General features: G+C 43.1%; 1 protein-coding gene across 2 annotated transcripts in view; it reads right to left on the bottom strand.

Moving 5' to 3' along the window:
* Positions 1 to 25,199, bottom strand: part of LOC135908186 (huntingtin-interacting protein 1-like) — a 131,683-nt gene that overhangs the window by 96,749 nt on the left and 9,735 nt on the right. Inside the window, exons 2-10 of one of the 2 annotated variants that reach the window (XM_065439935.1) lie at positions 18,234 to 18,297; positions 13,769 to 13,911; positions 12,245 to 12,301; positions 11,500 to 11,532; positions 10,162 to 10,242; positions 9,014 to 9,090; positions 5,951 to 6,012; positions 5,227 to 5,367; positions 729 to 786 (exon numbers count right to left, since the gene is read on the bottom strand). In XM_065439935.1, coding sequence (XP_065296007.1) covers positions 729 to 786; positions 5,227 to 5,367; positions 5,951 to 6,012; positions 9,014 to 9,090; positions 10,162 to 10,242; positions 11,500 to 11,532; positions 12,245 to 12,301; positions 13,769 to 13,911; positions 18,234 to 18,297 — 716 coding nt within the window. The remainder of the gene's footprint in view (positions 1 to 728; positions 787 to 5,226; positions 5,368 to 5,950; positions 6,013 to 9,013; positions 9,091 to 10,161; positions 10,243 to 11,499; positions 11,533 to 12,244; positions 12,302 to 13,768; positions 13,912 to 18,233; positions 18,298 to 25,199) is intronic. The other variant, XM_065439937.1, reaches the window with a different exon arrangement.

Below are 25,199 nucleotides of genomic sequence, written 5' to 3'. Positions count from 1 at the left end.
AAAGTTTTCCTATACAGAGGCCTAGAGTCTCTAAAGTTGTTTTCCAATGAGCCATTCATCAGAGAACTTTCTTGAGTAGCCCTTTTCTTGAGGCATGGGTGCATAATAAGCATGATCATTACACATTCTATGTCAACATCCCTTTTGAATAAAATATCTACAAACTCCTTTTCTGCGGGATTGCGGTGACTACTAGCCACCACAAGTTTGGAAAGCCTGCCAGAAATGTGTAGCAACACCAAAATATCCCTGAAGCAAAAACAGTCAACTAGCACTGCCTGGTGAGGAAGTATTCAACTTAAAGAAAAATTAAGTTTGCAGGTCAATGAGAAGTTACCAGTTGCCTCCAAATACTCAATAACTTCGTGCAGGCCACCTTTATGTATGCTTATCTATTTTGGTCTCTCTACCTCAGGCCAGTGAGTTCCAGGCTGTGGAATAGAATGGATTAAATAAAGCCTATGAGCCACAAGCAATGCGCTAAAATGAAGTCTAGTAGCGTACAGTGAGGGGCTAGTTGGTATGACATTAGGAGAACAAAGAAAAACTGTGCAAAAAAGAACAAGACAGTTGTTGTTCAAGACAGTTCCTTGTTGGTAGGAAAGAGGCGTTGGAGCATTAAGCCAGTTGTTAGTCTGCGCCTGTGTCGTGTGGTTCTTTCTCTGTCTTGTTCTTTTTTGTGCAGTTTTTCTTTGTGCTAAAATGAAAGCTGAGAAAAGATACTCAACAGTTTGAACTGCTTGAGGAAGCGCTCTCTGTGGCCGAGAAGGGTATCGCCTGGCAGGGCTGCAGGTGTTGTGGTAGAGGGACCAGGTTTGGGAAAAGGAAAAAGAACAGAATTTGGTCACTGGGGGTAGCAAGCTGGTGTCCCAAAGTGTTCACTTACTGTGCTCCACTTCATACTTAGCAGGCAATGCTGTGGAAACTATTCAAGTGGTGCGATCATATAAGTCTCAATCTTGTGCGTTTTGCGCTGTAATTTGTTTCTGATCTGTGATGCTTTCTACAAAAACTTACAATTAGTGCCCCTATATCGACAGCTGTGAACACAGGATATTTCCGATGGCTCAATTTAAGACACACAATGTCTCTCGGATATATGCGTGCAAAGTTTCACGTGTAAATTGTTGAGCCGTTTTCTTAAGTAGCAATTTTAAAATTTATTTCACTGCTTTCAGAGGCTCCGGCGGCACTTTGGAAATTGTCTAGAGTGCGCCCCCCCCCCCCCCCCATCCATGCTCAACTTTGGCATTGTTACAGTATGTTTCTCACTAGAGACGCCTTATTCCTATCAAGTTTCACCTTCGTATGCCTGATAGCTCCAAAACAACATGCTGCTCAATACTTCCCAGTGCTCCAAAATTTAATCAACAGAACGTTCTGTTGGCAACTTCTAACTTTGGCCATGCATCACAAGTTACATACCCAGTGTCATCTTCATATTTTCATACTAGTTCTAAAAGTTCTTTCAGTACATTTTTAATGACTTCTGGAACACGCTTTTTGGGGAGGACATCTTACTCCGCACCTAGCCAACACACTAACAACTTCTTTGTAAAAGGTGATTTAAATGAAACATCATCATCATGAAGAACTTTATATAAAGCAAATGACATGCACCCTATGGTTCACATATGATTGGAGCTGCCTGTACAAACTGTAAATGAAGCCACAGGTGGCTTGGCATGAAGCCCACACCTAATTTTCTACCTCGTGTTTCTCCCCTACTGATGATAAAAGTTTCTGCAAAATGTATTTTTCTTTTCGTTGATTATGCTTATTCGTAATGTTGTGCACATTAGGTAGAAAATGAACGCTTGTTTGGGGTATTTATATGTGCTGTCATTAAATAGTTAACTAGACTGGCTCCTGAAGAAAAGTGTGCAGTATTATAACTTTGCCATACACACGCAAACTTAATGTCTTTTTGAGTGAGTGCACTTTGCTGTTAGTGTCATTCGCAGGCTGTCCTACGGAAAGGTTCAGTGGCACTCGCCAGCAAGTGCATTCGCCAAACTCACTTTACTGTGTTAAAGTGCCTAGCTTCAATAGGATTGCTTAAAAATGTAATAGCTATTACTCAATGCAAGGTATGCGCCAATTGTGAAGCCACATTTTTATGATTTCAAATGTTACAACTGTCACCACACCATCTGCAATGTGTCCTTGTTTTGGCTAGCAATGATTGATCACATTAATGTGGTTGTAATGAATTACTACATTATCACCATCATCCTCAGCCTATTTCGTATCCACTGCAGGACTAAGGCCTCTCCCTGCGATCTCCAATTACCCCTGCCCTGCGCCAACCAATTGCAACTAGTGCCTGCAAATTTCTAAGTTTCATCACCCCACCACTTGTATTAAATTTTATGCTAAGTACTCATCTTAAATTAACATAATTATGCAACAGTGAAGGCAGTTTTCTGCTGCATAGTGTCAGTACAAATTACAGGCTTGGCACTCAATGTAGTGGAATTAACAGCTGTTCGCCACATAAGTGGCCCATCATTTGAATTTTGAAATGCTCATCATAGAAATAAGTATTTTACATTTTTCAGCATGTAGCTCAAAGCTATGCAGCTAGTTCATGCACCATTCTTTTTGTTTAATTGAGAGATTTAGCTTGTGTGTAAACGTGTTGCCCTTCACGGAACAATAGGTTACTGGAGGTATTTGCAGAAGAAACCGTATTGGTGGCGCCATCTTCTCACACAGGCTTTCAGAGAGGACACCCAACAATTATTTCTGTAAGCAACCATATTCTACCTGGCTGCTGGTGCAAAGCTTCGGCAACAACATAATTATTAATATGCAGTCCTTCGTTTACTTTCCTTTGACGTAAACACTCATGGAACACAAAAATGTTTCAAACGCATTGTAGTTCGACAATAACTCGCAAGATGTTGTTACTGCTTGCTCAAGGGTCCGGTAACCCAGCTAAATCTTGTTGTAAGAAACTTCAATATAACGAAATTCTCGAATGATATAAAGAAGTATTAAACTATACTTAACCTCTTTCCCATAGAACACCATGCATTTAAACCTCAATATAACGAAGTGTGTTTGTATGCAATTTCATCATCCTCATCATCATCATCATCCTTCTCCTGCTCCTATTTTATGTCTACTGCAGGACAAAGGTGTCTCCCTGCTATCTCCAATTACCCCTGTTCTGCGCCAACCAATTCCAACTAGCACCCGCTAATTTTTCCTAATTTCATCATACCACCTAGCCTTCTGCCTTCCTCTACTGCACTTCCCTTCTCCTGGTACCCAATCTGTAACCCTGATGGTCCAACAGTTATCTAACCTGCACATTACATAACCTGCCCAGTGCCATTTTTTTTCTCTTAATGTCAATTTTTCAATATAACAAAATTTCACTGCCGCAGCAAACGAATGCTGAGACAATAAACGGAAACTTTTGCAGTTTCAGATGGTCAAATGATTGAATTGCAAGCATCTGCTTACAAATGCACTTTTCAAATTGCCGCCGCGCAATAGGAGCCAGCCCCGAAGTGGAGCTGCACCATGTTCCGTATAAAGTCCAAGTGCGATAAGACCCTATCGCGCCCTGCGGACTGTGTGCTTTAGGTGCGAGTAAAAGTGTGCGAGTGTGAGACAAGAAAGATGGCGGCTTCACCAGTGCTACCTTCCTGCACGAGCAAGAAGAGAGAGGGGGAGGGGAGCGAGCTCGAGCTCAAGGTAACACGATCAGGTGCATGCGAGGTAGTTGGGGGGTAAGTTCGGGCATGTCTCGATTTTTGGTGCACCTCTCAGCCATGGCTGGGCATGGCTGTAAGGGTGACTGAGCACACACACAGCTGTGCACCCTCCTATGGAGGTGCGTGGCTGGCGAAAGTGTGAGTGGCTTCGCTTATTTCTTACTGCTGATGTAAAGATATTGTCGACCTGGCACGAATCCATATCATTTATCGCCGACAACCCACATTCATCAAAATAAATTGCTTTGTCATTCAAATTTGCTTTTTTAGACTGGCCGATAATTCGAAAAATTGTGCGGCGCTTTTCTGTATAAGAAAAATCAATTGGTGACTGCACTTATTTACATAAAAGGTCGAATTTCAATATGAGATCTTGATATAACGAAGGAAACTGATGATTTTACCAACTGTTATATCGAGATTGAACTCATTTTGTCAAGGATAATGCGTTCAAAAGCATGTTAAAACTCCAGAATAATGCTTCAGTTCAAAATTTGTCCTTCTCGCATCTGACTGTAGCACTACGCTTCTACAGCGCAGTCATTTGACCGAGTAAGCTAATCAGGATGCTAGCACGAGCAAAGGTCAAGGGGGTTCTTGAATCAACTGCCACCTTGCATGTATCCACACAATTTAATTGGCCAATATTCCGATGCCCACGATTTCACTTGTCAATTAATTCGTGCTTCCACTTTTAGCTGCTTCCTTGTCAGCTCAGTTGAGAAACTAATTGTGGTAGGTCTAATGCCCAGACTGTGGCAAATTTTCTTCACAACTGTGACGCTTATGTTCTGAAGAACCAACATGGCCTTCTTTTGTAGTTTTGTACTAGCTGGATGCCAAAATATGCCTTTTCCCATGCAAACATTTGGCCGATTGTAGCAGCTAGAACAAGCAACTTGCAACACTAGCATTCCTATAGGGTTCAGCAGAGCTGTATTCCATTTCCTACGTAGGAGATAGTGTTATGAATGCTACAGAGATTGCCTTTATAGATCGCATTTGTGACTAATACTATGTAGCTTGTCGCATATGAAAGGAAGACACAGAGGTATGCAACAATGTAACATTGTCACGTTTTCATGTCGCAAAATATGATGTAATTTTTGCATGGAAAGTGTCGCTGACGTGAACCTTTACCACTGAATGAGCAGAGCAGCAAGTTTCTGGGACCAGTGGCCACAGCACACCACTTGCTCTCGTAACCAATATGTAGTGTGCTGCACACAGGAAGCACAAAGGTGCAAAAATAATAACGTGATTTGACGTAGCCGCACATCCACAACTTTTCACTGCAATGTATGAAGTATGTAGTTATTCCCTAGAAACCATCACAGACGAAAAGCTGCATAGCCAAGAGAGGGAAGTAAGACTTCTATGACCACACCACTTGCGTTGGCCGATGAAACAGAGTACGCTTTGCTGCAAAACCATTTCCATTCAGTTCACAACCACGACACCCAGTGACAATGCAAGGCAAGCAGAGCTGGAAGCGTACCGGCGTGCAGCTTGAAGAGGACCTTGACGGTGTAGTCGTACAGCTGGCTCGAGTCCTGGATGCAGGGGATCAGGGGTGCCAGGCGGCACTGACCCGAGTTGGTCATGGAGTTGGAGCGTGCCATGTCCAGCGAACCAAACACTGCACGTGCACAGGGAACACAGACACATCGTAGGAGTCGCAGAACTCTGCACTGCCGAGAAAATTCTATGAGGCATGAATGCTAATGGGCAGACCTTGCACCCTAAGCTCCGTTGCCTGGAACTAGAGAGGCAGAAAGACCAGACAGTTGTAGTTTCTAACAGAACAAATGGCAATTATAATTGCGAACATTTTCTTTGACAAGTGTGTTTTGTGGGTGTTAGTGTTCACCAATCGTATGCAAAAATAAAAAGAAACTGACTTCCCTAAGCGCACTGTATAGCGCGCATGCAGCAATCAATGCCACAAATGCTGATGAATCTCAACAGAACTGCAAGGACATGACTGGAGAAGGCGTCCCTTTGAAGCACTAAGTTTTACAGGCACTGCAAATGCAGTCATACATAGATACATTAACTCCCACAATGAACCATATCAATAAATTATACTAACACGTGCAGCTGCGTGCAAACTGTCAGGTAATAGGCCTTCACACTTCCTCAACATTAATTCAATTAAACACTTCCAAACATCATTGCACTAGTATGAACTAAATAATGCTAATGACCAAAACTCCACACACCTGCCTGCTGAAGGGCCAGGATCTCGTCCATGTAGTCAAACATCTCACACGTCAGTTGGAAGCTGGACGAAAAAAGGAAAGTCCTTTATATTTAGCATATTCTGCTAATTAACATCATCATCCATCCATTTGGTGTATACTGCAAAAGGCCTCTTCTGCAACCTACAATCATTCCTGTCCTGTGCCACCAGACTCCATCCTTTGCCTGCAAAACGTGCTGATCTCATGTGTCCCTCTAATGTCCTACATTCCTTGACTGCATTTCCCTTCCCTTGGCACCCACTGCGTCAATTTAAATGATCACCGATTACTTGCTCTACACACTGCATTATACGCCCAACATTAGTTTACTTCTATTTTGTGTTGCTAATCCATACTGCTAATTGCGATGTTGAACATACAAGACTAGGTGCCTCTGTGTTACAGAGTGTGTCCCTGTCAAGAGATCACACCACTAGCGCACGTGTATATTGCCAAACACCGACGAGGCGGCCGGACATGAGGCCTACCAAGTGAGGCCCAACGGCTGCGCCGCAAAAGGAAACGGCAACCTGCTCCTCTCGAGGGCCAACCAACAACTGATTTATTTAAAATTGGAGAGAGAGGAGGGATTACAATGCATTTCTAGAATTGACTGTTGCACTACAAGATTGAGCGCATGGTGGCGCTGCTAGCAGTCGGACACTTTGAAACCGAGAGTGGCGATATCACATACATATGAGAGTTGCTTGAAATAAAGGCAGCCTTCAGTTGGTGACTGGCTTGGAGCAAGCAAGTAACGTGAGACACAACTCAGCAACAAAGGTGGAACTACACTAAAAATACCATCTAGCAGCCTCTTAGGACAACCGGTAGTGTGTCACTGCTTACTGTACCTTGGCAGCACAAGCGCAGGACACGTTGCCCGCTCAATCGTGCTGCACAAAGCAGGAAAGAAATTCACAACCTCCTTGCACTTGAAGCAATTGTGTGCCACAACAGCAGTAAAGCTCGTAATCGGAGTTGCATTACAACTACGAGTATCACGGGTGTCAAAAACCTTGGGGATAAGATAGCCCATGTACATCTGAATTCATTACAGTAGTATTGTCATGGCCCAGCTTTGTTATATGCGTTACACTTTCAGACCTGCTCTTCAGGTCGCAATCGCATTACAACCAAACACATAAGCCTAACAAGCAAATATTTAGCGCTAAACTATCACTTTACTTTTTTCCCTGACAGTGTTATTAGAGGGTGCTGCGCAAATGTACAGAAAACAGGGGTAAAGAAATGTCTTCTAGTACAAAATTGTGCTTCATTCTATACACGTATGTAGAGAAATAAAGAGGTGCTAATTCAGCCACGATCAAGTCAGATGTGCAATGCACCTATCACTTTATGCTGAAGATATGTTTATCTAAACGCTCTCAACTCCATTTCCAGCACAACTCTTCTTGTATATTTGTTTGCCTCAAGGAGGAAACATTGGTAAGCTTACACATAAATGTTCAAATTGAAAGGTTTTAAGTAAAACTCTTGCTTGGACTAGTTGGTTCGTGCTTGAAGTAGTAAAGGCAAGGCGCAGAAGACCAGGACTCAAGAAGAAGAACAAACGACAGGACCGGCGTCACTCACAACTAAGTTTATTTTCGCAACAAGCCTCCCTTATGTAGGTTATTCACGCCGAGTCTTGCACAAAACTTTAGAAGTAAAAAACAGCAATCTATCGACCACTCAGGAATCTTATCTGGCACATAATATCGAATGAGCAACCAAGAACCACACGTGGATCAGCACAGGAGGCAATTGATCTAGTATAGTCTTTCTTTTTTTTTCTCCAAGCCAACGGGGACAAAAACCAAACATAAAAAGTACCGTCTACACTTCACTACCAAACTACCACAACATAACACACTTCAAACGCCTAAGGCCCTGTCAGTGATAAAACCCGCACGAATATGGGAATAATGACCTACGAATAACACGGAAAAACATGAGAAATGCGTCAAAGTACAGTGTCTGCGTCAAAACTAAAATCTCTAATAGTCACTCACCTAAAAGATTGATAAAACGTGACCGCGCGAAAGAAAAACCACGTGACAAACAATGAAATGGACAGAAGTGTTGAAAGATCAAGGTCTAAAGAACAGCGTCTGCATCAAAAAAAAGGAAAAAAAGGAAAAAAAGAAAAAAAAGTGCAACAAAAGCTTAAGAGCCACTATAAAATCGTCAACAAAATAAAAACTACTTAAATAAAAGGAAGACAGACGGTAAAACCAAATTAAATCACTCTAACATGAGGCCTAAATGAAACCTTCTAAAAAAGTCGTCTCCTTGTCACTAAGCATAATGGACGACCTGCTGACGCATGCGTTTCCCTCTTTTTTGATGAAATAGGCTTCCACAAAATGGGCTTCCAAAAAAAGACTATACTAGATCAATTGCCTCCCGTGCTGATCCACGTGTGGTTCCTGGTTGCTCATTCAATATTATGTGCCAGATAAGATTCCTGAGTGGTCGATAGATTGCTGTTTTTTACTTCTAAAGTTTTGTGCGTGACTTGGCTTGAATAACCTACATAAGGCAGGCTTGTTGCGAAAATAAACTTAGTTGTGAGTGGCGCCGGTCCTGTCGTTTGTGTTCTTCTTCTTGAAAGGTTTTAAGCTTGCTAAATTTCAGGGTGCATTTTTCCTGTATTAACTCCTATGCTTCATAAACATCTAGCCATGTGCAATTACGGTTTTCTTGCAGACAACATATTTACTCGTGTAGGGCCTGTTTATCTTGGAACTTCCAATTTGAAAAACAAAGGTTTCATAAAGTGGCACTTGCGTTAAAGTCTGTGTCACACTAGACTAAATTCAGAAAGAGCAATGATAAAAATGACACAGGCGACTTAATAAAGGTGTTCCTTGCAGGTCATCAGTGCTTGCAGTCTATTCAAGGTGCAGTACAAAGTGTCTGCAGATAGTAGCAAGAGCAGTTGTCAAAGATCCATACCCCTTTCTAAACTACACATGAAAAAGAAAAAGCAACACAACTTCCACACCAGTAAGTAAAATGCATAACAAGACTACTCACAAAACGTTGACATCTCCTTCGCCTATGTCATCCAAGGCTTCATCTGTTACTGTCAAGTTACCTGGAAATTTCGGATTCTGTGTGGAGAAGAGAGTCGAGGAGGAAAGGTTCATTTATATGCACTAGACATTTGCACTAGATAGCCACATCACCAAGAGAATGAAAAAAAAAACCCTTACAGCCGAACTCCAATATAATAAGCATGGATGTAATCATGTATATTTAAGACATTTCTCGTCAACACCAGTATGTAACAAATATATGATTGTTTTGGATGTAACAACATTTTAGATTGGTGCGATATATGGGAATGATTCTGAACACGGAAAAAGCGTTATTTTACGAATTACATGCAGAAAAAAACCATTAATGCACACTTATAAAATAGCTTCGTCAGATTTACAAGAAGTTACTCCCTACAAGTACTCGGAAGTCACCATTACTAACAATCATCTATCATGGATGGATGAATGGAATTTAACAGAATAATCTTAAACTTTTTAAATGTCTCAAACGTTGACCTAGCTTAAGATATGTCTTTATTTCACCCCAATACACTGAGCACAAGAGGCGATGCCATGTGAAAAATTCGGTGTACAAGACCAGGGCCGAGCGAAGATGTAAGGAACGGGCAAGACAGGCCCATTCTCTCCCCCACTCGGTGCCTCTGCTCTGTCCAGAGTACTAGACACTCATCCAGCTAAAATTTAACTACTCGCAATTTCTGCCACTCACGTCTTCCTGCCCCCCCCCCCCCCCCAAAATCGCTACATTCTGTTTGAGGGACAAAACAAATTAAAATAAAACAAGCAAAGCAATATTCGTATGCATCCCCAAAGAAGAATAGTCCGATCTGCTACAGGTCTATGCACATCTACATAGCTGAAAGTAGTGGCTGCTACTACTACTTCCCTGAAGCTGGGAAGGTGCCACGCCCAGTAAGTTCGTTGCTAATTTATTTGCACTTCAATACAAAACTACTTCAGCCAAATACAAAGCACACATTCGAGCACTCCGTTCGATGCATTGACAAGCTTTGAATGCATATGGGGAAATGTATACTGTGAAACAAAGCAGGCACGCATGTTTGCGGTGTGACAGTGCAGCGCCCACAACCAAGGGTTTTTTTCATGCATAAAAATGCTCACCCTGTAGTGAAAATTGAGCTTTGCTACGATGAGGCGACAGTAGCACTGGATCAGCTTTCCGTAGCCTTCTTTGAGTAGGCCCTGCAAATGTATTTAACACAACAAAATTAATGTTGTCATTTCATTTGTCCTGTGTATACAGGGTGTTTTCTTTTAGATCATACAGAATTTTTAAAAATTGCCCGTGGCAGATAATGCAATTGAAGTCCTGGAGTTTTTTCTTTAATTGTGTGGTTTTACATGCCAAAACCACAATATGATTGTGAGGCACGCCGTAGTGGGGGGACTCCGGATTAATTTTGACCACTCGGGTTCCTCAACGCGCACCCAATGCATGGTACACAGGCATTTTTGAATTTCACCCCCATCGAAATGTGGCTGCAAGGGTTGCGATTTGATGCCGTGCACTCAAACTTAGCAGCTTGATTACTCAAAGCAGTGGACATCTCTTGCACCAGAAACTCAAATGCATTATTTACTAAGTAGACAATACACTAATTAACTTTATCATTCATTACAGCATGTATTGGAATTTAGGAATAGAAGCCAACAAGTTTAAAGGCATACCCACTTGGCAAAAATTCTAAGGATCACACGGATTTTGAGTTATATGCCATGATACTTGCGGTAGAAATGCACTCTTGTCCCACTTACATAAAAAAAAAAGGACTTTCATGCACTGAATCACAAAAGTAACTGGAATGCTGATGTATTTTGTAACACACTTTGGGAACGAATATCTCGAAACTAGTGTCGTCCTGAAAACTTGTTCAAAGTGGATATGCCTTGCGAACTCATTAATTGCAATATTGTGCCATAAAAAAATTTTTGTGAAAGTTCATTAGTGAATTTTTAAAATGCGTTAATTATGCATCTCGATTTCTCACCAAAGTAATGTCCGCCTCTCTGAGTTATACAGCTCAATAACTAAAATCCTGCTATCTGCCACAGGCAATTTTTTAAAATTCTGTATAGTCTAAAAAACACCTGGTATCAAAGAAATATAATAAAAGTATAAAGAAAAAGGTATATATCTAAAGAAATACGAAAAACAAATGTGGTCTTTGTACTATGAAGCTGAAATAAACACAAGCAATACGGTTCACACTGAAAAATGTACTTACAACAAACCGATGCACACATTGGCCACAAATGAAGCGGGGGCGTTAGAAAAAGCACCGATTCGAAGTGCATAAATGCTGCATGAGGACTGGCAGATAAGGCAGCATGTGAATGCCAAATTTTGATTGACAGCTATTGATGATGCTTGATCAAAACAAAAATTCAGAGTGAATAAAAATGCACACGTGATTCAAGAAGCAAGAAGCTATGTCTTACTTGTGTCTTACCAATGCCACATCTCTTTACACTCTAGAAAGATTGAGGAAGCAATAGAGCCATGAGAATTATTAGAAGTAGCGCTACTGTACTGACCTTCTGCAATGCCAAAGTGAAGCCTTTTCATAAGCATGAAAAATTTTACAAAATATACAGCATACCTGGCACAACGAGTTGCTAGTGCACTCAACATAAGGCATTTGCAAAGTTGTAAATGAACCCCCCTTCCCACTTCTACGCACAAGCACATTCACACATAGATACATGTACACATACACCATAATGTATGGAAAGTAAGGAGGAAGCAAGCATAAATTGAGATTTTTACAAGACAAAGGCCGTACTGTAGGGCCAAGGGCCTGTCCTTCTGGTGCTAATGGTGTGCTTGTGTAATAACACTCTTGGCTACTACATTCCATTTCTACAGTCTCGGAAAAAATACATTAGGGGAGTTTTAGTTCACTCTGCACTCTGTTCATCACAGAGCATTGCCACACAAAGGCTGACCCGAACACACTAGTAGTGTCTCCTATTCTGAAGAGCAACTTTCTAAACCCTTCAATCAATCAATCAATCAATCAATCAATCAATCAATCAATCAATCAATCAATCAAATTATAAGGGTATGCCGTCTTACACTTTCTTTCAATCAACATCCCTTAATCTGCTTTCTTATTGTGTGCTATAAATATTTTAAAAAGAAACCAAGCAACCATTTCAGGAGATGCCAGTTACCCATACTCACCCAAAGTTTGCCATACTCCAGGAATGTCTGGCGATAGCGGAGGGAGTCGGGAATCGCCTGCAGTAAGCAACAGAGGTCACTCACATCTCTCCAGCATAAAATTATGAAACGAAAGGTGGGAATGAAAATCATGAGCACCCTTCGAGGAGTTGAAATCTGGGCACAATACATCTTACAGCCAAACTATAAGCTTGCACTGCATGTTGTGTGAGAAAAGCATGGCAGGCGTAAACAGCTCCTCTGGCTATTTCTTCCATGCTCAAATTTTGCACCAAGGTTGTACTTTGCAGCACACTTTGTTTACAGCAGAAGCAAAACAAAAAAAATGTTATGGTCTCAGTGAGGAGCATGGTGGTGTTGTTTTTCACCATTAGGGCAAACCACAGCATGCGCTGTCTCTCACCAGCACATGGAGAGACAGATGCTGTAGCTGAGGGGAAGGAACGCTGAAGCAGTTTAAACCAACAAGGGTTCTTCAGAAGGCACCCAAAGCACGGTACATGAGCATTTTTGCATTCTGCTTCCATCAAAACGTGGCTTCCGTAAACCATGAATTAGTACCACGACCTCGTGCTCCAGTAACGGGCATATAGGGTACGAAGAGGACAAACAAGAGCACAAACAGTCAAGAATGCATAACATACACTTGGTTTTAGAAAATGAAGTTTTTAGAGAAATGTTTTTGAAAATCAGCACCATGCTTTTGGTGGACAGGCCATATTTGCTTATCTTAAAATCCCACCTGCATTATGTGAGTAGCTATTAAATACCTTGAGCTAACAGAGCGCAGAAATTTCTGAGGTGGTTCTACCTCCGAGAAATACAGTGGTTGTGTCCCGCAATCAGCGATGAGATCGTAACAAAAAAATGTCCCGGCACCCTCTGAATGCTGCCCGATTATAGAACAAACAAAAAATCCCTCCCACGTTAGGCAAATTATGCTTTTGAAAATTTTGTTTGTAAACAGTGAATCATGCTTTTTTCTTGTTCGCACTCTTTCGTGCCACCTTGTCTGAACTGTCTTGCATTTCGTGTCTAATGATGCAAAAAAGATCGAAAGATGAGTACTGAAACCTTGGAGCAAAAGTCATCATTCACTGAGATCATGCTAGATGGTGCTATAACAAAAAAAGACCACACGAAGGTACATAGCCTCCGTGCCTTGCTAGCACAACTTCGTCAATGTGCAGCTGCGGTGGTTACTGACAGGCACGAGCACTCTGCAGCATCTGAACTTGAGTCCTTTCACACGCAGTTTCGCGCAACAAGCCTTCACACTCTGCTTCATAGTTATGAATTTACTGTGAAACACGTTTAGCTTTCTATCTGAATTAAAGAAATGATTATGCTCGTTTTGATTAAAAATCTGGCCCCTCAGTTCTTTTCCTTCTCATTTAGCTTGCTTTTGTGATTTGTAAGCAAACTTATACTTTTTATTCCATGCCACAGCTCATTTTTACAGAGAAAAACCTCAAAATCGCAAGGGCAAGTTGAGAAGGACAAGATGCCCCGTCGTCCACCCACCCGATGGTATCCCTCGCGGAGCAGCTTGTGCACCACATGGCAGCATTTCCAGCAGACGATGGGGTTCTCCTGCAGTGGGAGCTTCATCACCAGGCTCCAGAAGGTGTGGGCACCTTTCTCGTGGAATGTGCCAATTATCAGGCCTGGGAATTATCGTGGCGCTCAGGAAAATAGCCAAACCCAGAGGAATGGCGAAGGCACCACCAACTGGACTCCGAAAACAAATACTCGGACTAAGAGTCATTTGTTTAAACATAAAGATTCTCTCTCTCTCTCTCTCTCCAAACTGCATGCCTATCAGATAAATGGGACAGTATAATGTACAACTGAACCATAGCACCAAGTCCACATAATAGCCCTTGCATCTAGTTAGCAAACAACTGCAAGGAAACAACTAAGAAATATAGCTCCATGTCTAATCCCGATGACAGTACGAGTTCCTGTAATGTGCATTTTCTTCTCCACTCATACCAGTTTTACGCGCTCTTGTCTGTCCTGCAATTCTTTCTGCTTGACCTCAAGAGAGAGAGAGAGAGAGAGAAAAAAAAGGAGAAAGAACCTGGACATGGTTTCCAAAAAATTGAAGTACTACGAGGCAATACAAAACCATTAAACAGACACTCTTCCACAGAAGCCTTTGAAATCTGTTTTGCATCAACATACTTTGATTATGTGTACAGTACTCATAATTCCTGCCCCAGAATGTGCACCTCGGGAGCCTGAGTGTGTTCTAAAATTCCAATCCTATAGACTTACACATCTCAGGTCTACTGATGAGTTAGATCACCGCATGGCAGAGGTCTTGGAAGCAAACAGAGGTCAGTGGGACACAAATTAAATCTGTCTTGCAAGCAGCGAAATTAGAGGAGCTGTCACAGCATGTGCCAAGTGTCTGCGAGAGAAGCACAGGTGCTTAGCCAAGAGCCAGGACTCCTGAATATCTGCCGGTCCTTCAAGACTACAGAGAAATGGGAACTGTCATTCTCAACAAGAGGGCCAGGCAGTCAACGGGAGCCTCACTACATGGCTGAATAGCAGCTTCGGTCACAAACACCAACAGAAATTTAATTAAAACAATAACTTTACAGAACTCCTACCTAAAGCCCCTACATCCACGCGCCACCGCCGACCAGGCTAAGTACCGCCAACCTACCCTCCTCCTCCACGCTCCTCTCCCACTCACCCCCTCAGCTTCCGGCGTCAAGCGGAACTTACGTAGCTTCAGCTTCCTGTTCCGAGTGGAAGTGACGCTATGTTTTTAGCGTTGTTTACTTTCGCGTCTATGGAGAGGCTTTAATTGCACCAGCTGCGGTTGAAACTGTTAATGCGATTCCATCCAAGAACCACCGCCTATTGTATTCGGCGATCTGGTCGTGTTCGCTGCTTCGCGTCAACCTGCGACGGGTTGTGCCTCGAGAGACAACGTACAGTGGAATGCAGTGCCTGGGTGCTTGGAGACCGCTCCCGTTTTTCGTGCATTTGGAAAACAGCGACCGCAAACTACTACTTCAGCGGAATACAACAGCTTCTCCCCTTTGAATTCTTCTTGTTTTGAAGTATACATCCCCTTCAGCCAGCACGTATGGAGGGACTTTAGTGAAGGAGTTCGCGACGCCAATATGTACGGCAGACGCATAGAGTTTATGCTGTTGATTCTGAGGTTGAACTTGTTTCGTACGGCAGATCGAAGGTAACGAACGTCCCAAGTGCGTGCACTGCGTGAAGAACTGCAATGACGTGAAGCTATGAAATATAACAAGTTCAAATTTGCGTGGAAGGCATTCAGTGATATGGTGAAAGCAAGTGTGCTTTTCTTGTGCGATATTCGCGGAGGTGTGCAGTGAATTGGTGCGTGCGCGCGTGTTGTAACGCGTGCAAAGGTGTACGGCGAATTGTGTTAGTGTTGTGACGCGAGCAGATGTGTACGGCGAATTATGTTCGTGTGTTGTGCCCCAGCCCATGGCTCTCCGCACTTTGTCAGAGAAAGGAGACGACAGGCAAAGCGTGCGGGCGCAGCGTACGCAAACAAGCACGTAGATGCACACGAATGACGCTTGGTGGAATGGCTAGAGCGAGCTACTCAAATTAGCCCCGGTTGCTAAGCACGGGCGTCTCACCACCGTCTGCAATCACAGTAGAAATTCTCGCAGTGCAACTCCGGGAAGCGTAAACGCCGGAACCGGAAATCTTAAAACCGGGCATGCCGGAAGCGGAAACGCCGGAAGCGGAAATGCCGGAACTGGATTTGGTGTGAGGGGAAAAGGCGGTTGGCGGTACTTAAGAGAGCGGCGGTGGTGCGCGGATGGAGGGGCTTTACTCCTACCTATATGCGTGACTGTACAAGGACACAACAGACATAAAGTTGAAGTTCAAGCTTCACGAATTAATCTGCAACTAATGTGTATGTTTGAATAATTTATTTCCAATAGACAAGCAGCTACTGTGATAACCTTACTGCATCTGCTGGCTCTATTTCATCATCATCATCATTATCGGCCTATTTTTTTATGTCCACTGCAGGCCTCTCCCATTGATCTTCAATTACCTCTGTCTTGCACTAGCTAATTCCAACTTGCACCTGCAAATTTCCTAATTTCATCACCCCACCTAATTTTCTGCAGTCTTCGACTGTGCTTCCATTCCCTTGGCACCCATTCTGTAATTCTAGTAGTGACCAGTTATCTGCCCTATGAATTAGATTGGCCTGCCCAACTTCATATTTTCTCTTTTAATATTAATTAGAAACAGCTATATCGATTTGCTCTTTAAACCTGTCTCTTAATGTTATGCCTAACATTTTTCGTTCCACTTTTTCTTTCAATGACAGCGGTAAGCTCCCAGCCAGGATTTGGAAATGCCAGCCGTATGCACTCAACCCACTTTTATTCTCTTGTAAGTTTTCAGGGTCCCCTACAAGTATATGACCTAGATAAACATACTCCTCGACAGACTCTAGAGGCTAACAGGCAATCATGAATTCTGTTCCCTTGCCAGGATATTGAAGTTTACCTTTGCCTATTGCATATTAATCTACAACCCTACTCTAACACCTTCTCAGTTAAGGAGTTCAATCATTTGTTGCGATCCATCCCCAGTGTTGCTGAACAGGAAAATGAACAAAACGAACACAAGGTGAAAGCCAGAGCTAACGTTTCAACAAAGACTTGTCTTTTTCAAGATAGAAAAAGACAAGTCCACTCGTCGAAACATTGGCTTTGGCTTTCACCTCGCTCTTGTTTTGCTCATGGTCTTGAATTTTCATCTCCTGCCTTGCCCTCCTTTTCACTGAACAGGACAATGTCATCTGCAAAATTAAGGTTCTTGAGATATTTGCTGCTGATCTTCACTCCTAAGCTATGCCAGTCTAATAGTGCCATTAGCTCAATTTAGGATGCCACAATGTTGAAGTCTGCAGTTTATAATAAGCTTTAACTAAACAGCTTGCTGTTTATATGCTATTGACTTAGGTTGCTGCTTTCCACTCCCTTCTGCACCATCCGAGTGGCCCTTAAAGCAAATAAAATGAAACGCACTACTTTTGACAAAGACTGTACAGTCAGTGAAAGTGTTTCTCAATACTGTCTGTAGCAGCTCAAGGTTCACAGAGAAGGCTGACTTAAGTCCGTGCGAAGATTTGAGGCAGTAGTGATAAGCGTTGTCTATCAAAATAAGCAAACAAAAGTATACAACAGCATTTCCAACAATAAAAGTTGTGTTTATCTGTGTTTAAACTGCATGCGTACACTTGAGATGGCTTTGCTGGAGAATGCCAATCTGGACCATTTGTTGTGAGGAACGAAGAGAAGACAGAGAGGGTTCCCTGGCGAAACAAACTTCACTTTCTCATTGACTGACAAAGAGCAGCACATTCTGCCTGTTGCATTTACATCTTCATGGCGCTGTTCTGTGTTTATGTCTGCTGGAGGGAATGCACTGCAGAGGATGTGGGCAGACTCTCTCGAAAGACCTGGCAGAGCAGACGCTGTGCCTTTTCACTGCAATGCTTCTTTGCTGTGCTTTGTATTAGTAACCCAGAATATGGATACCTTTATCGCTTCCCTTTAAATTGAGTTCTGTGCTGTTAGTCAGCAACGCCAAAAACATCACTTCAATTAAGGTATAAACAAGAGGAAAAAAAGACAGACGGAACTGATATTAAACCCGACTCGAAATTTAATTTCGGGAGCCATTTTCCTCTTTTTTTTCTACAAATATTTTCAGCACGCCTTCAATTTATTTACATTTGCTTAGGGCATGCAATATGTATTTCTTTTTCACTGCTTAAAAGGCACCTAAAACATAGCTCATTAATTCACAGAATCACAGAAGCACAGCTCAGTGTGTTGAATGAGGGTAATGCCGCAACCAGAAAGTTCCTCTGAACAAAGGCCAGCAACATGCAGATGCTGATCCAAATAATGCTAGTTGAGAAAAATTTAGGACACAAAAGAAAAAAGAAGGATACTCCTGACGTGCTTCTCTTTCACTGGGCATTCCTGGGAGTTCACAGCTTTGCTGATGCTGACAGCCTGCAGAAAAAGAGAGAGTGGAAACTTGTTTAGCAAAGCTGTACAGGGACAACTTCCTCTCTTGCCACAGAGAACTTCATTTTTAAAAAGAAAATAATGTTTCAGACTTAAATGCAAGCGCCTTGCTTCCACAAGAATGTAAATCTAGATTCCACAGCTGGCAGCTCATTAAGACTACCAAGCAGAACTGTGCGTGCTTTCTATGTCAAGACCTTCCCCTAGCAATGCTTTGTTCTCTCTCGCGCATCTATACTTGGTTGAACATGAACTTGGTCCTCACATATACCTGGTGGAGCTACCGCTCTAAATGGCGGTCAAGTGCATGGAAAAAATGGGACAAGAGTGATGCTTGGTCTGCAGTCACCTCTGCGGTCAACCCATTCAGTCAACTCTGACCCTTGACTTTCCTATGCTAGAAGCTTTTTCTATATAAAATCTGAGTTGGTTTCGTTTGCAGCTTTTTGATGCATTCATGCAGCTACCTAATTTCGATTAAAAGAATTCACTTCCACCTTGCAGATTTTGCTGAACAGATTTGCTTAACATGTCCCACAAAGCAAAAGTGCGAATGTGATGGTAATTACCGAGCTTATCCTCGATTATCACCAAAAGTGCTGTGTTGGCTGGTTCAAGTGAAGCTTGCATTTAAAAATTTGTTTTAAATATCTATGGCACTGTCTTTTGCAATTTTTCACAGTGTTTTCATATTTATCAGGTACCATGAACAGAGCTACCTAGCAAAGCCTGAGGTATGCCTGTTTCTGATAAGCAGAACAATGGTGCATAAAAGGGTTAGCTTATCTGAGAGACACACATTTCCACACACACCAAGCAGTGCTTCACACTAGAGATACCACACAGCACACGTGACATGGAAGCATAACTGAGATAGTGCAAAGCCATTTGTCAGAGGATACGTTGCAGTGACCCAAAACACCCCTATTCCATGAAAGCAGGATCTTGTACATGTCACACTTCCTGTTAATGATGAACCAGAGTAATGTACTGTACTGCAGCATGTAATGAGAGGCACACTCTGCTTTGTGCAGCCCATACACGTGAATGCTGTGAGCAGAACCTTATTTTACCATTTGGCAGATCTCTTCCTTTACTGCAACAGCAGTTAAGAGCTCGGAACTAGGTTTGCTTTATTCAACCATCCGTCCATTCCATTACAACTGACGATGACCATTGCTGTAATCTATGTTATTGTGTCATCATTGCACTGCATCATCATACTTAACCTCAACATTGCCACAGGGCAAAAAAGGAAGGGAAAACTGTCGACCAATGCCCCTACATTTTTTACGCTTCAGACAAAGTAGCTGGGCTCTACACAAGTGCCAGAGAACTGGCCAACATATTGTGGGGATTTGAGGAATTCAATGCGCCTTTGCATGGGCACATTTCACCTGTTCCTGCAATCCCTCCACCTCACTGCCTCCTCGCTGCGAACCAGTTGTCAGCGGTGGCGCTCCACTCGCGATCAGGGCAGAGCTACGACGTCATGAAGTGGCCCCTGGTGGCTACTGTCATGACGGTAGCATGTCTCTTTCTCCTTGGGACTGTGCCAGGTACGTACATGCTTCCTCTCATCCGCCGACACCTTTGTGACTAGGACTGAGCTCACGCACGGTGCCTTTGCCCATGTGGGGAGCGCGTACCTCGTGTTGATCCTGTCCAGACGCTAAGCCAAAGAACGGGTGCCTAATGCTCACGCGAGGCCGTACCACGCCATGACGCACTACTTATCGGAGGCCCAAGCTGAAGGAGATTGCCCGAGCTCTCGCGAGTTGACCCATTGGTTATCGCGAGAACAAGTAGTGTAGCCGCGAGGACGTTTCCTAGTGGCGTGTTCCAGCTTGAGCCTGTGCTCTTGCAGCGACGTGTTAAAGGTGCCCCTGACTGTGTTTTTTGCCCTTGGTGCGGGACCCCTTTGGTTCCCCGCCGCCCTGGGAGCAGGCGTTCGTGCAGTGTTGGGTGTCGTTGGATACAATAAACGGTTTCCGTCAACTCAGGACAATACTGTGTTCTTGTGTGCGTCACTCGGTAGTTCTTCGCGGCCTGAGCTAGCGCGCAGCGGCATTAGTGGCTGACAGCTGACGCAGCCCTGTGGCTTGCTAAGTGCAAACCCATGGGGGTCGGTACTCCTGTGAGACACGAAGACCCCACACAACCTGGAAAAGCCCTAATGGTGAAACAAGAAATGAAATTGGCTTCATATTTTCTGCCGACCCCAGCATAATGCAGGATGTAGAAGTGATAGGTATGGTAAAGTGCAGTGATCATAGGTTAGTGAGGGCTAGGATTCACATCAATTTGAAAAAAGAAAGAGTAAAATTGGTCAAGAAAAAACAGGTCAACCTACAAGCAGTAAGGGTAAAAGCAGACAAATTCAGGCTGGTACTTGCAAACAATTATGCAGCCTTAAAACAGAGAGATGACAATGACATAGAGATAATGAATGAAACAGTAACTAGGCTGGCTTCAGAGGCAGCAATAGAAGTGGGAGGCAAGGCACCCAGGCAACCAGTAGGCAAGCTCTCCCAAGTAACAAAGGACCCAATAAAGAAATGACAAAAAAATGAAAGTGTCCAACTCAAGAGATAAGATACAATTCACAGAACTGTCAAAACTGATCAACAAGGCAAAAATAAGTGATATTCTAAACTATAATGTAAGAAAGACCGAAGAAGCTGTAAAAAGTGGTCGCAGCCTGAAATCAGTGAGAAAAAAACTTGGCGTAGGACAAACTGAGATGTATGCACTGAAAGATAAGCAGGGTAATATCATCAGCAATCCCAAAGATATAGTAAAAGCAGCGGAAGAATACTATACTGACCTATACAGTACCCAGAGGAGTCAGGATACCTCCATTAGCAACAGTAATGAACAGGATACAGAAACTCCTCCTATAACTACCGACGAGGTCAGAAGGGCCTTGCAAGACATGAAACGAGGAAGAGCGGCAGGAGAAGATAGAATAACAGTCAATTTATTCAAAGGCGGAAGAGACATAATGCTTGAAAAACTGGGGGCTCTTTATACAAAGTGTCTATCGACTGCAAGGGTCCCAGGAAACTGGAAGAATGCAAACATTATACTAATCCACAAAAAGGGAGACGTTAAAGAATTGAAAAATTATAGGCCCATTGGCTTACTCCTAGTATTAAATAAAATATTTACCAAAATACTCTCCACTAGAATAAGGACAACACTGGACTTTAGTCAACCAAGGGAACAGGCTGGCTTCAGGAAGGGATACTCTACAATGGATCACATCCATGTCATTATCAGGTTATCAGAAAATCTGCAGAGTATAATAAGCCTCTCTATATGGCTTTTATAGATTAGAAAAAGTGTTTGATTCAGTAGAGATGCCAGCAGTCACAGAGGCATTACGTAATCAAGGAGTACAGAACGCTTACGTAAAAACCTTGGAAAATATCTACAGAGGTTCTACAGCTACCTTAATTCTACACAAGAAAAGCAGGAAGATACCTATAAAGAATGGGGTCAGACAGGGAAACACAATTTCTCCAATGCTACCGTATTTACTCGCATAATGATCGCACTTTTTTTGTCAGAAAAATTGAAGCAAATTCAGGGGTGCGATCATTACGCGGGTTAAATTTCCCGGGAAAAAAAAAATTTTTTTTTTCGTCCGCGTTTGCTGCGGGATGCGAGATTGCGGGTGCGGGACACCAAAACAAAAATGGCGGCTAGCGGAGCGAGCCGAACGCGATTTTTTTTTCTTCTCGTGAGTACATTACGCGCATTGAAACAGTTTCTTCCGTATTAGTGATGAATAATATCGTTAATATCGGCAAGTTTGCGGCAATAACGTAGCCATGTCCACTTTGAGGGGACAGAAATAGGAGGGCGCGCTTAGCTGCCAGTGACAGAAACACATGACGGGCATGCTGCGGAAACTGCGGCATCTGTCTTCACTACTTTCCGCTAATGGTGGGCGAATATCTTGGCTATGTTACAAGCGTCGGCGTATGAATAGGGTACACTTTTAACGTATCAGAGTAAACGTGGCTACTATCATTGCCGCGCGCGATTTGTTGCGTGCTCACGAGTGCAAAAGCAGATGAAAAGAATCGAAATGCGCCTTTATTGTTTTTGTTGACATCAGCCATTATAAAGCCAACCCATAATAAAGGCAAGTTTGGTTGTACCTCATTTTGTCATGGAAGTGCGGAAAGTGATGAAAGTAATGAAATGAGGCATCTACTTAAGAATGTTTAGTGCGTGCAGGCCGCTTGGCTTGTCTTGAAGAGTCGTTCGCGTAGCATTCGACAGGTGGTAAGCGCGATCATTATTCGCTAGACTTAGCACACGACATATCGCTGCGGCAAGTTCGGGGTGCGATCATTACGCGGGAAATAAAAAAAATCGAATTTTGACGACAAATTTTAGGGGTGCGATCATTACGCGAGTGCGATCATTATGCGAGTAAATACGGTATTTGTTGCCTCCTTGGAAGAAGTATTCAAGCTATTAAACTGGGAAGGCTTAGGAGTAAAGATCGACAGCGAATATCTCAGCAACCTTTGGTTTGCCAATGACATTGTTCTATTCAGCAACAATGCAGATGAGTTACAACTGACTGAGGACCTTAACAGAGAGAGTGCAAGAGTGGGGTTGAAGTTTAATATGCAAAAGACAAAGATAATGATCAATAGCTGAGCAAAGGAACAAGAGTTCAGGATCGCCAGTCAGCCTCAAGAGTCTGTGAAGGAGTACATTTACCTAGGTCAACTGATCACAGGGGACCCTGATCATGAGAGGGAAATTCATAGAAGAATAAAAATGGGTTGGATCGCATACGGCAGACATTGCCGCCTCCTGACTAGAAGCTTGCCATTATCACTGAGAAGGAAGGTGTATAATCAGTGCATTTTACCAGTGCTGACATATGGGGCAGAGACTTGGAGACTGACAAAGAAGCTTGAGAACAAGTTAAGCACCGCGCAAAAGAGCGATGGAACGAAGATTGCTAGGCATAACCTTGAGAGACAGAGAGAGGTTTGGATCTGAGAGCAAACAGGTATAGACGATATTTAACATGACATAAAGAGAAAAAAATTGTGCTGGGCAGGTCATATAACGCGCAGATTAGATAACCATTGGAGCATTAGGGTTACAGAATGGGTACCAAGAGAAGGGAAACGCAGTCGAGGTCGGCAGAAGACTAGGTGGAGGGATGAAATTTAGAAATTCACAGACACTAGTTGGAATCGGTTGGCGCAGAACAGGGGTAATCGGACATCGCAGGGAGAGGCCTTCGTCCTGCAGTGGACATAAAAACAGGCTGCTGCTGTTGCTGATGATGACGAAAGAAAGGAAAGAAAACCAGTTCTGCAAATCTGAACGTCTCAGGTACAGAGTTATCAAGCCCTCGAAATTCACTTTCTTGAGCAGCTTGCGAGCCATCGACCCATTCAGCTGTGGAGTCATCATCCGAGGGCCCTGATAAGCTACCACTTCCTGCCCTGCCAGCAGATATGACTTCATCCTTCTAACCCTACGACACTGCTCAGACGGGACCAGGAAACACCGAGCACAGCAGCACAATAAAAGTGTTCCGATGCACCACAGTGTTTCACACTAAAGATACTAAGGTGAAATCTGGCACTAGTGTCTATGCATACCAATGGTAGTACAGAGCCTCGTCCTGCAAAGAAACTGCAGGTAGTGAATTGACTTTTCTTAACTTTGTCCCATCCCTATTAGCCCCGAGAACGAACTACAGGGGCGCTGCGAGCGCCGCTCACGTGACGTCAGGGCAAGGACTCGCGCCTGTCGTCTGCTACAGTTCGGGCGGAGTCCGGGCGCTTTCGGTGGTGTTTTCGTTTGCGCGCCCTCATTCTCTTTGCTTGTATACTTATGGCGGTCGTCTCAAATATATTTTTACGACATCTTCAGTTGCGAAAATTTATTTAAAGAGCTTATTTCTTGGATGACAATGCAGCTCTCAAAGGCAACGCTACAGTGCCAGCCGAAGGAGCGCAGACCAGCCCATTGCGGGTTTTTCAATCGACAACCGCAAAAATATAGAAAATAAGAATCCAGTTATGATACCATACCTGCCGCGGTGCAACAAGTATATCACAAACGCTGGCTATATATGGCTTCTACAACAGTTACAGTCCGCTAAAACTGGTTTGCTCACGACGAGTAGTTCATGGTGTAATATCGAATTTTTACGTTTCTTCACAGAAACGCTCGGCGGTAACACGAGGACTTAATACTGCAGTTAGATTATACAAGTACAACTTGCTTCTTTGACTGCTTCTTAAAATTAGGCGGTTCTTCACATGCTTATTTCAAGCGGCGGCAATTTGACGTAAAGCTAATGAAGGCTTACGCCTATTTACAGAATGCAAAATGGAATGTACCAATATATATTCCCTTTTCTGTGCTACCCATTTAACTCACTTGAGAAATTTACTGGTGCTTGTTGCTTGAGGAATATACATGACGAATTTGTTTGGCGAACTGACACAGGCTACTCGGCCAAATTTTTTTAGTGAAATATGCCTGTTGGACCACATGCTGCAGCCAGAAAGAAGTCAAAGCATCAATCATTAGTAGTATGGGACATATTGAAGATATTTCCCCTGTGGAGGGTCAAAAATCAAGTGAATATATATGCAGGTCTTGTGGTGTTTTCTTAATGAATGTTTGCGATTGGATTGGAGCAAACCTTATTTTGCCTGCAGTTGGGCGAGGTTCTCTTTTATGTACCGACGAAGCGAATAGCTCTCCGTTTGCACAATTAAACAACGCTGGATCGAGACATGGTGGGACAGAAAGTGCTTGAATTTTGCTTTTCTGGGCAATCTAAGCTGCGCTGTAGTAGCTCGAGAATATTTTAGCCATTCCAATTGGAG

Source organism: Dermacentor albipictus, chromosome 2 (genome assembly GCF_038994185.2).
Source record: "Dermacentor albipictus isolate Rhodes 1998 colony chromosome 2, USDA_Dalb.pri_finalv2, whole genome shotgun sequence".
NCBI lineage: Eukaryota > Metazoa > Arthropoda > Arachnida > Ixodida > Ixodidae > Dermacentor > Dermacentor albipictus.
The sequence above is the reverse complement of the archived record's forward strand: the minus strand, read 5'-3'. Positions and strand labels throughout refer to the sequence as shown.